The sequence below is a fragment of the Oncorhynchus clarkii genome, chromosome 21 (genome assembly GCF_045791955.1).
Source record: "Oncorhynchus clarkii lewisi isolate Uvic-CL-2024 chromosome 21, UVic_Ocla_1.0, whole genome shotgun sequence".
Lineage (NCBI taxonomy): Eukaryota > Metazoa > Chordata > Actinopteri > Salmoniformes > Salmonidae > Oncorhynchus > Oncorhynchus clarkii.
Genome location: NC_092167.1, coordinates 19,143,050 through 19,158,796, shown reverse-complemented (window position 1 = coordinate 19,158,796; position 15,747 = coordinate 19,143,050). Strand labels below are relative to the sequence as shown.

Below are 15,747 nucleotides of genomic sequence, written 5' to 3'. Positions count from 1 at the left end.
CTCTCTCTCTCTGTCTCTCTGTCTCTCTCCCCCTCTTTCTTATAGTGGCCTTGACAGAGGCGTACTTCAAGGCCCAGAGGAAATTCACAGACGACATCGACTGGTCCTACACAGGTTGGTAAAGTTGCATTAACAGTATGCATGCCGTGGGGTATTCAGGGTTGGAATTACAGGAGGGACTAAGGGGCTGAAATACCATTGTGAGCGTCGGTCACCCCCAAGAGACTTCGGTCACCCCCAAGAGACTTCAGTCACCCCCAAGAGACTTCGGTCACCCCCCAGAGACTTCGGGCACCCCCAAGAGACTTCGGTCACCCCCAAGAGACTTCGGTCACCCCCCAAGAGACTTCGGGCACCCCCAAGAGACTTCGGTCACCCCCCAAGAGACTTCGGTCACCCCCAAGAGACTTCGGTCACCCCCAAGAGACTTCGGGCACCCCCAAGAGACTTCGGGCACCCCCAAGAGACTTCGGGCACCCCCAAGAGACTTCGGTCACCCCCAAGAGACTTCGGGCACCCCCAAGAGACTTCGGGCACCCCCAAGAGACTTTGGGCACCCTCAAGAGTCAATGTATAATTCAAACCCTGCAGATATTTAGCTCTACTCTGCCTCTCAGTGACAGATCACAACATATGGTTTCAATAGTACCATACGCTACCTCAGCCCTGACTGGTGCACTAATGTTAAGCCTGCTCAACACGACCAGCACTGATGGTCTTTTCTCCACATCCTGACAGACATAGGGGATTAAGCTCAGTTATCCGAAGCCCTTACATGGAGTAATTGCTCCGTTAGTGAGATAGACCTGACTTGACTGGTCTCGCTTGGTCAAATCTAACTGTGTTCTGGTTTTAGGGAAATTGAGCGAGGGCGTTTAAATTGAGTTAAGGGCCATATATATATGATTTCCATCCTTCGTCCCAAATTGCTTGACTTAATTTCATTACACTCTCTCTGTCAATTTGCATTCGAATAAGAAACATTTCTGCTTGTTTGGTAATAAGCATTATACTTTGTATTTTCCACTCTGCTGCTCTGAAAGTTTAGGGCCCGTCACAACAAGCTGAGTCCCAGAGAGATGAGAGAGAGACTGCAGGGCTCAAGTGTGTGTTGTGTGTGTGTGTGTGTGCATGTGTGTTTGCATGTGTGTGCCTTTTTTGTGCTTGTGTGTATGTGCATGCATTGTGTGTGTGTGTGTGTGTGTGTGTGTGTGTGGAGCAGACTTGTTTACCAGCCCGTGCTATAATAGTAGTGAGTGTGCTGTAAGTATGGGTTACTGAGCCGTGAGAAAGAGAATTAACATGTGAAAGCGCACACCTCATTGTGAGGCACAGCGCGACGTATGGAGAAAGAGAAACGGGGAAAGACGGCAGAGAGAGAAAAGAGAGAGAAAGAATAGAGAAAAAAAGACCTATGGAGAGAGAGAACGTGAAGAGGAAGTGAGCGAGGAAAAAGGGAGATGAACCTTCTCTGACGTTAACATATGGTAGCTAGCTTTGAAGCTTTAATGCTGGTAGCCTTTACGGAATATGCAATCCTATTGGAACGTGCAGCAGCATTTGCTCAGAATGTTTTGGCTCAAGGTTACCTTTGAGATCCATTTGTATGATTTACACTAGACTGAACGTGAATTAGATTGTCAGGTTGGAGCACGAAATCTTCCCCTGAGTTGGAGCGCGAAATGTAATTTCTCTGTAAATATTTTACCGTCAAACACACAGTGTGAGATAAAGGATTTATCTTATCCTCTGTCTGTCTGTCGTCGTGCAGGCAGACTATCCCAATCACATAGATGATAACCTGATATTCTGTGCATACAGTTTATGTATTCATATTTGAGCATATGGCTTAGGACACAGATTTCGTGATATTTTTCAGACTTTGTATCCTTGCGTGCCCTGCTACTGTTTGTGTTTCCAAAGTTGATACAGTAAAAATCCACCGTACTCACCCCCCGTTAACCCCTCTCCCCCTCTCCCCGGGGGGTCCCTGTGATCCTCATGTCGCCCCCCACCACCCCCCGCGCGATTTCCCCCGCCTCCATCTGCCAGTGTGTGTGTGTAATCTCTATCCTCTGATAACCCCAGGCCCCAGTGTAGGCCACGCGAGACAGTGTCCCCAGCCACCACACCAGCCCATTTCCTGCATGTGTAAACCCTCTGATCTCCTTCTCATGGCTACAGGGCCTGTGTGTCCCTACACTACCCTCGCTCTCTGTCTGCTTATTTCTCCTTCTGCTGGGCTCTAACACAAGGGACAGAATAAATGATCCAGCTCTCTTCCCCATCAACATGTAACGGAGGTGGCTTGCGCGATGACTAACCTCGCCTGAGACCTGGAGACTTGTGTTAGCTCCCCCAAGCGAATGCTCAGCGGGCTAACACAGGACGGATCCAGTCTTACACAAACACACTGGCCGGCAGAATGCACATTCAGTACAGACTGCAGCCTCTACAGCAGCTTCTAACAGCTCTAATGGGCTGTTAACCACCACCTCATTGACTTACTCCAGCTCTGCTTACTTAGTCATACGGGCAGTCGTTAGTTAGTGTTGTTTCTGCTCCAGTTGTCTCCAGCCGTCTTCTCCACCCTCCTCTCCTAGAGCTGCTGAGTTTGGGGATGAGGTAAGGGTTGAGTTCCCCACCCACTCCCCTCTCCCTCTCTGGAGCTTGGGTTCGGGTTAGGCCCTGGGGTAATAGTGTAGTAGCTGGGGCTTAGGTACTAATGCAGCAGGACTCAGAGACCCAGGAAGAGATTTAGTCATGCTGGATGGTGATGTGTTTCAGGGCATCATTACACTGACTGGGGACCTCTAGTAGAGTTGACAGATGGACGAGTGGAGGAACAGTACCCCCTCCCCTCACACACAGAAACACACACACCCACACACAAACACACACACACACATACACAAAAGTATGGTGTGTTTGTTTAGCCAAATCCCAACATACATAATACATTCATTCACTTGCTTGAATCCACTCTCCTTGCTGCCCATGTCTTCTCACATTAAAGTGCAACAGCTAGAGTGAAGAATGTCATGCTGTATTCTACAAAATACAAGAAGTGGGCCTGATCCATCAGACAACCAATAACAGATGTTGTTTGTGGGATGTTGGAGGATGAATAACATGTACTTTTATCCTTATTATATGTCTTTCATCCTACAAAGCTCTTTGCAAAACAGAAAACAGAGAGAGTTGCCTGATAGTGATATGTTAAGTGATGATCTGTTATTCAAGTTGCATGTGTCTATAAAATGTCAGTGCTGCTCCACTGAGCCCTATTATAAGGGGATTATCCTTTTTGTGTGTGTGTGTGTGTGTGTGTGTGTGTGTGTGTGTGTGTGTGTGCGCATGTGTGCGCATGTGTGCGTGTGTGTGCGCGTGTGTGCGTGTGTGTGCGCATGTGTGTGTGTGTGTGCGCATGTGTGCGTGCGTGTGCGCGAGAGTCAGAAGTTGGCAGTCTTAGTCCCTTAAACCTTTTCAGAGAGACAGAACGCCACGTTTCTCCTCCTCTTCTATAAAGACTGACTCGCTAAAAGATCAGTCACTACATGTGTGTCAGACCTATGTCAGACAGACCATTAAACCATACTGTATGTGTGGTCACGTCCCAAATGACACCCCACTCCACCATATAGTCCACTACTTTTGACCCGAGCCACATAGTGTACTGGGATGTCAATCGTCTCTCATTTGAGGCTCGGTTTAAAAGTAGTGCAACGTAATGGGGAATTAGGGACATTTGAGACAGATCCTTTGTGTATGTTCCTGGAAAGACTGTCGGAAGCATGTTGCTCCTGGCACATAATTCTCTTCCAAACCTCTGCAGCTACTTGTTGCCATGGTAGCATCTTGTGAGCGTAGCAGTGTTGTGTCATGGCATTTATACCAGATGAGGCCCTCAGAACCACCTGTCACTTTCCTGCCAACATAGGAGAAGCACACACACACGCACACACACACACACACACACGCACACACACACACACACACACACACACACATGTTCAGGCACACAAGTCACACATGCAGGCATGCACAAACACACACACCAAATAAAGAGTCAACCTACGCACACACACACTCACACGCGCATGCACACTTGCACACCAAATTGACAGGCACACTCCTTGCTGTCACACAGACCATTGAAGTGGCACAGCCAGAAGCTACTCTCGTCTGTCACCAACGCAGTAAACTGTCGTTCAACTCACGATAGCAATACGGCTGAATTCAGAGGGGAAATGATTTGACCCCATAAATGGCTGTGAATGTCGGTCATGTAAACTCTTATCTTTAGCACCTGACCTCCTCCTTTGATGACTCTGTATTCATTCTACTGGGTTATTAGCCAGTAGAGTTATTATGAGGGAGGGAGGGAGAGAGAGAGAGAAGAGAGAAGGCTGCTGGGAAGACACTATCTCTCTCTCTCTCTCTCTCACACACTCGTTCACACACACTCGTTCACACACACAGCGAGATATTTATTATGAGGGGGAGGGGGGGATACAGTAGTTATTATGACACTGGGGAGAGGAAGAGGTGATAATCAAGTCTTCCCTCCTCTCCTCTCAGTGTGCAGCCTCAGCCTGGCCGTTCTCATGCTAATGTCTCTGAGCTCAGACAACAACAACAACAACCGACTCATTACTCTTTTCCAGCAACATGCTCCCCCCACTCTGCTCAGGGTCAACAGGCATCTCAAAGACTCAGCAGGGAATGTCAGAATACTCACAGTACAGTATACTGTGGATGTATGCTAGCATACCCTACATATGGGCCATTTGGTTTGCTGTATGGATGTACTTACTGTAAGCGCTGTAATGTATATGTATGTACTGTATGTACAGTTGTAGGATCTTAATTTGAGACAGTTTGCCACAGCAGGAAACGGTATGGTTTTGTACACCAGCTTCAATCTGCAGAAAGGACAATATATTTGGTTATGGAAAATATATTTCTCAGTGTTTTAGATTCTCTACACTATGCTAGCTTATTTTGTCACATAAACTATTCGAGTTTTAGCAACCAGGAAAACGGCAGAGCGACTTCTGCATAGTGCAACTTTAAACCTCAAATACACGACAAGTTTAAAAGTTCTCCCTCAACACGGTGATCAAATTAAGATACTAAATCTGTATGCCACCTGCCCAGTCATTTGTGACCAACTGTCAGGCCATCTGCTCTGTTAACTCCTCATCGGCTGGACTAGAGGGGGATGCAGTAGAGCTGATTCTGTATGTGCTGTGTGTAAACGCAGCTGGGGTTAAAGTTCACTTGAGAATTATGACGATTGGTCATTGCAGGACTTGTCGTCACAATGGATATTGAGGGATTATTTAAATGGCACATTTGATTGTTTTGCAGCAGGAAACAAATACTAAACGTGTTTATAGTCAACTGTAACTGACCTCTATAAAGTGTTTCCTCTCAAGCCGTTCTCCCTGCAGGGCTGTGTGGGAGTTGTTCAGCTACAATGACCTGTTTGCCATCTCATTCCCATCTTCGGTATTTGTGATCCATTGTAAAGATTCATCCTCTCTCTATGTTTGTCCTTCTCAGGCCAGTTGAACCAGAAGATCTGGGGTAAGAGGTACCCGGCATGCAACAATGCCCGTCAGTCACCCATTGACATCGACGAGACGTTCACCCAGGTCCGGGTGGAGTACCAGGGCCTGCAGCTGGAGGGCTGGGAGAAGAACACCCCAGAGACCACCACCATCAACAACGACGGCAACACAGGTACTGTACGGCATGAGCTGTTAAATATCCAACCCATGGTAGTAGAGTTCGGGTTGGCATTGTAGTGTGAGAAGGGTAATATTCATGGGTCGTGTTCAGTAGGCACAAAACGCCACATGGTTATTAAGTAGTAGTAGTAAGAACAGATTGTTTCCAGTGTCATATTAATCTTCATATACAGAGATAGTTATGAAAATATAACTCAATGTGAGCGATGGGTTTAGTGAGAGACAGAGACAGATAGGTGGAGAGAGCAAGAGACAGAGAGAGGTGAGAATAATTGGTCTGTCTTCCAGAGGAAATGAAATGACTCTTGGATATCATCTCTCCAGTATGTCTCCCTGTGGCTGTGTTATGAAAATGCTGCCTGTTGGGTAGTATTAATCTCTCTGTTCCAATACGCTGACAGAAAAGCAATTCACCAATAAAACCATCTCTTTGAAGCGTCCATTATGAGTCCATTGTGTGAGGATAGGGATCAGGCCAGGGAGACGGAGGAGGGCTGTTTTGTGTAGATGTGTAGATGTGTAGATGTGTAGATGTGTAGATGTGTTTCATATGGAAAAGGGTATTGTGGCTTCAGAAGACATTCTGGTTATATTTTAATTGTGACATTTAACTGTGCTGAACACGTTCTGTGTTTGTCATTTGAAACTAGACTGTGGCATGTACAAACGGCAAGGACCATTGTGTATGCTGTCATAGACCCGGTTATTAAAGTATGTGTTTTCCAAGCTCATCGCTGGTGGGTGGGAAGCCTCGGGAAGCCCAGGCTTCTCACGTAGCCGAGTGAACTAGACAGGCTCTGGAAGGCTGCCCACGCAAAGACTAGTGGGTGGGTAATGTGGTTGTGTGTGTGTGTGTGTGTGTTCCAGTGGTGCTAGGCCTGGACGGGGAGTACTATGTGAGTGGCGGTGGTCTGAGCACCAGGTTCAGGTTGGGGAGGATGACGTTCCACTGGGGCCGCTGCAACGCCTCCTCAGACGGATCAGAGCACAGCCTCAACGGACTCAAGTTCCCCCTGGAGGTGGCACATCGTCCAATCAATGAGTCAATCGGAGCAAATGACACCACACCACGCCCCTGCAGTGCACAGTATGACTACGCGCCACGATGAATAACGATCTCTACTCCCCCTCTCTCTGTCTCTCTTTGTCTTTCTCTCTCTCTCTCTCTCTCTCTCTTTCTCTGATCCAGATGCAGATCTTGTGTTATGAGTCAGGCCTGTACCAGTCTATAGACGATGCGGTGAGGGATGGAGGGAGGATCGCAGCGCTGGCTGTCCTGTTTGAGGTGGAGCTCTGAACCAATGTCCACACTGCATGCCACTTAGCGTGAATCAATGCATCCTAGATCGTACGCGAGCATGTTAGTATGTCAGCTCACTGTGATTTCTGCTCCACAGACCAGCCTAGATAACAATGACAACTACAACACCATCTTGGAAGGGGTCAACAGCGTCAACAGGTTCGGTATGCAGCTGCTCATTGTTCTACTCTATTTATTTGACTCTAAATTTGCGTTCTATTATTTATATTTCTATATTCGGCGGGTTCAGGAGTCCCAGTGACCTACTGAAAAGCAGGTGTGTCGATCACTCTCACCTATCACTCTCTGCCGTTCAGGTAAGACTGGGAAGGTTGAGCCCTTCTCTCTGCTGGCCCTGCTCCCTAACTCCACTGATAAATACTACACGTACAACGGTTCCCTCACCTTCCCGCCCTGCTCTGAGACGGTGGAGTGGATCGTCTTCAAACACACCGTGCCCATCTCTGAGACACAGGTGAGTGTCACACACACACATAAGCGTGGGGGTACACACACACACGTGATGATGTTATACGGTGAGGCAGTGTCATGATGAGGTCATACAGTGAGACAGCTTCCCAAGTGTGAGGAACAGAGAAGAGCAGGAGAACAGGAGTGTGCGTGTGGCCGGCAAAGCGAGGTGTGACGTGGGCATATGTACTCAGTGGGCACAGAGACACTCAAAGACACCACGAAAATAGAGCAGCACTCTCCCTGATTTCTGCCATGACAATTCTTTAAACACTCCATCATCAGACCTTACACACAAACACTCTCACACACACACACACACACACACACACACACACACACACACACACACACACACACACACACACACACACACAATATCAATATTTCACTACAGCAGCAGCAGTAGCAGTAGGAGCAGGAAGACACTGCAGAGACAACAACTCTCCCTCCACAGGGGAGGACCTTCCCATTTCCCCTCCACTTCCTGCTCTTTAAATCTCAGTTTGAACCGACCTGGAGCAGGACTGCTCTAGTTAACTCACACAGGGTCTCTGCCTGCCTCATCTATTCTCCATCATCCACTTTAGAGCAGAAAGTGTTTTTTCAACATTTAGGAAGGGAGAAGAAGTAGGGTAGTGGCCGAAACAAGCCGATGACCCTTAACCATTGAAGGTTAAAGGGCTACTTTGGTGAAGCACACGAAATATAAATGAATGCACATCTCTCACATCTCTCTCTCTCTCTCTCTCTCTCGCTCTCTCTCGCTCTCTCTCTCTCTTTCTCTCTCTCTCTCAATTTCCCTCTGTCTCTCCCGCTCTCTCTCCCTCTCAGCTGGAGGTGTTCTGTGAGGTGATGACCATGCAGCAGGCAGGCTATGTGATGCTGATGGACTACCTGCAGAACAACTTCAGGGAGCAGCAGCAGCAGTTCTTGGGCCAGGTCTTCTCCTCCTACACTGGAACAGAGGAGGTCCTCACTCCCAGTATGTGTCCGTAACTCTTCAACCTGAACCCTGACCTCTGACCCCTGACCCTCACACTCTTTCTACACAGGCACAGTTGAGGTCCTCACCCCCAGTTTGTACCTGTAGGCTATACCCTGAACCTAACCTCTAACCCTAGACCCCTAATCCTTACCTTCACCTTACAATGGCAAAGATGATCCTCACTCCTAGTACGTACCCTTAACTTATAACCCCTGACCTCTAAACCCTTACTATTAGCCCCTAACTCTAACTCTGGCCTTCACCTTTGTCATTTATGTTGTCATTTATAGTATGTACCTGTTCTACTTTAATGCCTGACCCCTGACCCTTATCTACCCGCTGACCCCAACACCTGACCCCTAGCCTTCCGCACCCACCCTACCTACCACATGCTGACCTTGCCCCTGGCTTCTCTCTTCTCCCATACTAGACCTCTGTAAAACCATAGCATGATTCCCACTCACACTGAGCTGTACTGTAACACTAACAGGCCAGACTGTGAAGTAGGAACTAGCGTCAAAAGCCCTTGTAACCAGCCACATGGGGAAGATCTCAAATGCAGACTCCTCGCGTCCTCTTTCCTCTCTACTCGTCTCCTTCTCAAAACCGATTGGATGGGAAAGCTAGAGGTCCCGCCCCTCGGACCTTCTCCTCCAATGGATTTTGAGGAGGCCAGGACGCGAGGAGTATGCAATTGAGATTCCCCTATATTTTCAGCATTGATGTTTTAGAGCCTACTCCCAAGGTCTTACGAGTGCAGCTCATCAAAAGAACTCTTCTCTCTCTCTCTCTCTGCCTTTTAAAAATACCCCAAATAAGCTCTCTGGGTTGCTAGGAAACCTGACTTTGTAATTCCCCCTCTTTCAGTGTAGCAATTTATTTGACATGTTCTCTTTTTTGAAATTGAAATATGTCTGTTCAGAAATGCAAAAAGCATAGATATCTATTCCCTTTATATATCTATACCCAAAATGTCTCCCTTTACCTCTTCCTTTCCCTCTTCCAGTGTTGCTCTAAGAGAGACATTGTTGTCTACCAACATGTTTTCCTTAGGAAAACTCAATCCCAATTTCTCATTGTCTCCCCAGTGTTGAAAATGGACATATTCCCTATCTGACCATGTTGATAACCAGACACAAACATATGTTATCATCAGAGATTATATTTGAATCTAACGTAATCTAACCTCATTCTTCTGTCTTCTCCAGTGTGCAGCTCGGAGCCTCAGAACATGCAGGCGGATGCCCAGAACGAAACTACCATCATGGTGATGTGGGAGCGCCCCCGTGTGGTGTATGACACCACCATCGACTGGTACTCTGTCACCTACCAGCGGCTGCAGGACCAGAACCAGCCCAAACACGAGTACCGCACCGACGGAGACCAGGACGTGGTAATACACCTGTCTACTTATCCATCTACTGTGGCATACCAGTCAGTGCTGGAAGTGACTACTTGCCTGTGGATCGTCTCTATCTCCCTCACTCTCTCTTTCTCTCTCTCTCTCTCTCGCTCCCTCTCTCTCTCTCTCTCTCCCTCTCTCTCTCTCTCTCTCTCTCGCGCTCTCTCCCTTTCTCTCTCGCTCTCCCACTTTCTCTCCATCTCTCGTACGTTCTCTCTCTCTCGTGATTGTTTTGTGTTGTTCCTGGAGGCTGTTGCCATAGTGATAACCAAAAGATACCTGTAAACCATCTGGCCAGAGGTTTACAATATACAATATAAATACGGCTGTGATTGTTTTTGTTGTGTGTGTGTGTGTGTGCGATGGTTTGTGTTCATCAGACCTAATGTGCCTTCTCACACAAATCGATAGCATTGCATGTAAGTCAGAAATCAACCTCATAATTGTTAAATAGGGTGAAAAAAGACAAGCAACTGACCGTCACTACTGTAATTGGCTGAGTGTGATTGGCTGATGTATTGATGAGTTGACCAACATATTATTTGATCAATCACCCTCTCTCAGGGGGCCATCATCCCCGGCCTCCTGTCCAACAGCAGCTATGTGGTCCAGGTGGTAGCTGTCTGCACCAATGGCCTGACGGGACGCTGGAGTGACCAGATTATAGTGGACATGCCCCAGGAGGACCCGGGTGAGACCAGCTATAGTCTCGGGCACCCACAAGCAAACATTTGAATGTTAAGGCTGTCACGAGAGACCAGATTCTAAAAGGGATTTTTAGTCCAGGAAAAGGTTGAATCTGTGTCCAGCGTGAGCCTATGCCACTCAGATTCATAGGAGAGAATAAAGAACTTAGGTTAACGGACTTTAAAGTTGAAAGTAAGTATGAAAGTTATCAAAATAGTTGTACTCATCGTGACAGTCTAATATATATATACCCACCCATTCTCTTTTCTCCAGAAATTGAGTCTGATCCAGACAACACAGAACCTGAGGATATATTGGAACCTGAGGATATATTGGAACCAGTAGACCAGGTCCCAGTAGACCAGAACCCAGTAGAAGAGAGCAGCACCAGAGAGGGTCGCCAGCAGATTTTCCCTGACCAGCCCTCCACCACTGCTGCCTCCCAGGTGAGCTCTGTGCCGGTACCACCAGGCACCAGAGATGACCAGAACCGGATCGACCAGGACCCTGTGAACCAGTCCAGAGTGGACAAACCCAAGAAGGACCAGACCAGGAAGGACAAGAAGAAGCAGCGTATCCCTCCGCACCGCCCCTTCACCAGCGCCTCCTCCAACGGCAAGAGCGCCATGTGGGTCACCATGGTGACCGACCAGCCGGGGTTCCTGATTCCCGTCTCCCGGACGAACAGCCCGCCGCCTGTCCGCCGGCCAATCACAGAGGAGGCCTCAGTGTCGCGGTCGCCTCAGCAGAAGCGGAACCAAAACCGTGGTTCCGCTGCCCAGAAACCTGACGTTTCCGGTATCGGCCTGCTACCCCCAGAGAGCGACATGTACACCCCTCCGGCGGGGGGCATGGTGGTCACTGATGTTTACTACGAGGACGTTGTCAACACCACTGCCTTAGAAACCGCGACTACGCCATCTAAAACAACACTGAAAAAACCCCTGGATGATAGAGTTCTCAGTCCTGTTACTGCCAGACCTAAAGTCACAATGAAAGGACATGGCGGGGGCTTTGTTTTGACGTCCAGGCTCTCTGATAACAGAGTTAGCGCAGTGACAAGGGCCACCCCTATTCAACAGACCCCGGTTTCTGTAACCTCAACCCCCTCTGTGCCCTGGATCAGATCCAGGACTTCAAGTCCCAGAAACTCCCTCTCCACGGCCTACGGCTCCTCCACTACCTCAGGCCTCGTTAAGGTCTTACAGCACACCACCCATCCCATAGTCACCGGTAAGAAACACCTGTGTGCCTTGCAGCCCTGCATGTGTGCTGTAAATGTCTGTGTGTGTACATATAAAAATATATTACACATGACCTTTATGCCTTTGCCTCTCCTCCTGTTGCCAAAACTTGGTACTGTATAGTGCACTCTTACATTGTTTGGTTGTGTGGTGGTTGTTTGAGGGTAGAATGATGGTTGTATGATGGTTGTTTGATGGTTTTATGAGGGCTGTTTGATGGTTGTATGATGGTTGTATGAAGGTTGTGTTTTGGTTGTGTGGCGTTTGTATGATGGTTGTGTGATGGTTGTTTGATGGTTGTGTGACCTGTACCTCTCTGCTTGGTCCATCTGCCTCTCTCCGCCTGCTGCGCTGTTGATAAGGGTGATATTGCTGCTTAGACCTGCGATGGTGATAATGATGGTGGTGAAAGGACTCGCGCTCTACTGGCTGGTGGTGGTTACGCTGGTGATGTGCTGCAACAGTCCAGCTCTTTGTGTCTGTCGACAGCGATCTACCCTTTTCAACTTCTCTCTCATCCTTTGGTTGCCCAGCGGTTCATACTGGGACACACTGGTACTTCAGAGATCCATGTCTCCTACCGGTACCCAGCGGTGGTGGGTATTCCTCTGCCAGTCTATCTTCTTTCCCTTGAATCATAAAGATTCACATCTTATGTCTCCTTCTGGGACTCTTTACCTGCCTTGCTGTGTGTGAGCTGGCTGCTCCTCCCTGACTCCAGTCTGCCCTCTGGTGGCTGCTTTGTATAACCGCTCAGACTCTGTGGTTGTTATGCTCCTCTCTGGTCGTCTGATTTAGTGTTGTTAAGTATTCTGTTTAGTGCTTATTTTTCACACTCAGTCTGACCAGACAGGCCTCTCTGTTCCAGTCAATACCAGCTTTCAGAGGGGGACTTGGGTTCAGCGGCCCACAGAACCTCTCAACTTTCCAGACCCATACCCCTCTGTCACCCACTCTGAGGAGGATTCTCTCACACCCTCCCAAGGGGGCTACACCCCCTTGCACCATTCTCTCAGCCATTCAGAAGAGACAGCAGCCCTCGGCCCGTCTGTCACCCCCTCCGAAAAAGACACCACCCTCTCCCCCTCTGTCTACCCCTCTGAAGAGGAGCCCAGGTCGGACAGACAGACGGTGACCTCTCCGGTTGGACAGACAGACATCAGTGGCTCAGGCTCTGGCCTCTATGGGGACGGGGTCAACCTAGGTCAGAACTGGCTGAGAGGGGCGACACTTTCCCCTGGGACAGACCTACGTTCACTCACACCGGCCTCTGCCATGGACCCAACAGAGGGAGAGACACAGGGAGAGAGCAGTGGTGACTTAGGGGGTCTTTCCTCCAGCTTCTACTTTGAGAGGGATACTGGTAGTGGTGTGTCCGAGGTGGACAGAGCAGGGGCCAATCCCCAGGGGTCTGTGGTGCTGGGGGAGGCTAGTGGGTCTGGAGATGGAGTGGTCCAAGTGGAGCCTGGTAACTCTGGTATAGAGCTGCATATCCCTTGTATAGATCTACGTGTCCCTGTTCTCCCTGACAGCAGGGCTGTGGAGGAGCTGAGGAAAGGTAACGTACACTCAGGAATCTCCAATCATGGTGGCGGGTTAGGTGATGTTATTCAGAGAGTGACATGAGATTGTCTTGTGTAGCAGAGGAAATATGATTATGGCATTTGTACTCATTGAGGTGGTAACAGATTTCCTACTGATTTAAATGAATAAAGGATGTTTGCGTGTGCATACGGGTCTGTAAATAATAACCAATTATTCCCCCTCCCCCCCCCCAGAGATCAATAACAGCAGCCATGAATCAAGGGTAGAAATGGTGGGAAGTGTTTCTGAAAGGGAGAGGAGGACAGTGGTCCCTCTGGCTGTGGTATCCACCCTCACCATTATCTGTCTACTGGTCCTGGTGGGCATCCTCATCTACTGGAGGTAGGATTAGCACACTGCACTGTTAGCCGTTTTGTAATTTATCAGTGACTTACTGTATAAACTGAATACAGTAGATACAGTACACCATACATTCCACAATAAAATACCGTACATTTGTTTTTCCAGCACACTGTAAGACCTTTCTATCATTTCAAGGGCACAGTATTTTACGGTATTAATTGTGGTGAAATATTGTGTGAGCAGAAGGAATCTCTGGGCTCATAGAGTTGATCAGGCTGTTGATTGTGGCCTGTGGAATGTTGTCCGACTCCTTCTCCATTGGCTGTGCAAAGTTATTGGATATTGGCGGAAACTGGAACACGCTGTCGTACATGTCGATCCGGAGCATCCCAAACATGCTCAATGGGGTGAAATATTTTCCCCAGCACAAGATGCACCTGTGTAATGATCATGCTGTTTAATCAGCTTATTGATATGCCACACCTGTCAGGTGGATGGATTATCTTGGCAAAGGAGAAATGCAAACTAACAGGGGTGTAAACAAATTTGTGCACAACATTTGAGAGAATGGGATCTTTTATTTCAGCTCATGAAACATGGGACCAACACTTTGCATGTTGCGTTTCTGTTTTTGTTCAGTGTATATATAGGCAACAGATCAGAGTAGAAGTGGGTCTTTTAATGGTTGAATATTTCACCATGTCCATTTGATTTGTTTTGCCCTGTAATCACGGACCGTTTGGAAGCCTTTGATTAGGACTCTAGAAGTGCAAGTGATATGAACACCTAGTTTTCATTAATATGCAAATGCCTACAGTCAACCTCCTCGCTCTAATCCCTTGTAATTACAGTAAAATACTGTATTTTTTATAGTTTAATAGTCCGTTTTACTGTATTGTACTGTGTTTCATTGCTCTGTCATCAAGTTACTCTAAATATCTCAGTATTGTATTGGCACTATCCAGAGATATATCATAAGATATCTTGTTGTAATTACAAGTAATGGAGAATCTTTTTACTTGCTATGACTGTGACTTTTTTTCTCAACCTCTCACTGACTGTAAGTTGCTAAGGACAAGATGGCCCGCTAAATGACCAAAATGTAAATGTTAAAATGAAAACTTGCAAATATGTTGCTGCATGGGTAATTCCAATAAAATACTGGGTAATTCCAAAAAATTACAGTCACATTTTTGGTACCGTAAAATGAATTACTGTCAAATGTATCACACTAGCTGTCCTCTAAAATAAATTACCGTAACTTACTGGCCAATTACAGGACATTTTTTACAGTGTATGTTTAGATAGTAATGTATTGTGTAGAACAGGTATGATTGTCTGCTCTGTAGAATTGGGAGTTGTGTCAGCTCTATTAATTATATTTCTATTTTCAACGTTTATTCAACAGAAACTGCTTCCAGACGGTTGACTTCTACACTGAAGACACCGCCTCACCCAAAGTCATCTCTGCTCTGTCTTCACCTCTGCTGCTCACCACAGGTAACGCACGCACGCACTCGCACACACACCACGCACACACACCTTCGTCCATTCATCCATTCCTGTCTGTGTTACCAGAAGAGCACGAGGCGCTGTCAGTGAAGCAGTTTGTGAAGCACGTGGCAGAGCTCCACCAGACCAACACCTTCTCCAAGGAGTTTGAGGTGAGAGAGACATCAGCCTGATACTACTGTATGTGCTATACATACCACTCTTAATGCTCCCCAGCAGTATTAACATCACCTAGACATAGTGTTGTAGTCGGGATTTGACCCTCACTGCTTACTAAAGCTGTAATTAATTCCTTTCTATAAAAGTCTATGTTAGTTCAGACTATAACTGAACTCAACACTACTGGAAACTGAGGCATCCTGTCTGGAAGGTGTCACTATCTGAAACAGAAACGTTTGTTTAAGGGCCAATGAGAATGGTTAGAGCCCCATTTTAGTTGTTGTCTGTAGATGTGTATTAGATGTCCCTATATATCTCAGTGTACCTGTTGTGGTTGTGGG

General features: G+C 47.5%; 1 protein-coding gene across 2 annotated transcripts in view; it reads left to right on the top strand.

The window, feature by feature from the left end:
- Positions 1 to 15,747, top strand: part of LOC139378695 (receptor-type tyrosine-protein phosphatase zeta-like) — a 42,204-nt gene that overhangs the window by 17,433 nt on the left and 9,024 nt on the right. For both annotated transcript variants that reach the window (XM_071121110.1, XM_071121109.1), the window contains exons 2-14: positions 46 to 114; positions 5,569 to 5,748; positions 6,624 to 6,775; positions 6,946 to 7,041; positions 7,154 to 7,220; positions 7,374 to 7,531; positions 8,362 to 8,512; positions 9,724 to 9,908; positions 10,482 to 10,608; positions 10,878 to 11,837; positions 13,627 to 13,774; positions 15,144 to 15,235; positions 15,314 to 15,399. In XM_071121110.1, the coding sequence (XP_070977211.1) occupies positions 46 to 114; positions 5,569 to 5,748; positions 6,624 to 6,775; positions 6,946 to 7,041; positions 7,154 to 7,220; positions 7,374 to 7,531; positions 8,362 to 8,512; positions 9,724 to 9,908; positions 10,482 to 10,608; positions 10,878 to 11,837; positions 13,627 to 13,774; positions 15,144 to 15,235; positions 15,314 to 15,399 (2,471 nt within the window). The remainder of the gene's footprint in view (positions 1 to 45; positions 115 to 5,568; positions 5,749 to 6,623; positions 6,776 to 6,945; positions 7,042 to 7,153; positions 7,221 to 7,373; positions 7,532 to 8,361; positions 8,513 to 9,723; positions 9,909 to 10,481; positions 10,609 to 10,877; positions 11,838 to 13,626; positions 13,775 to 15,143; positions 15,236 to 15,313; positions 15,400 to 15,747) is intronic.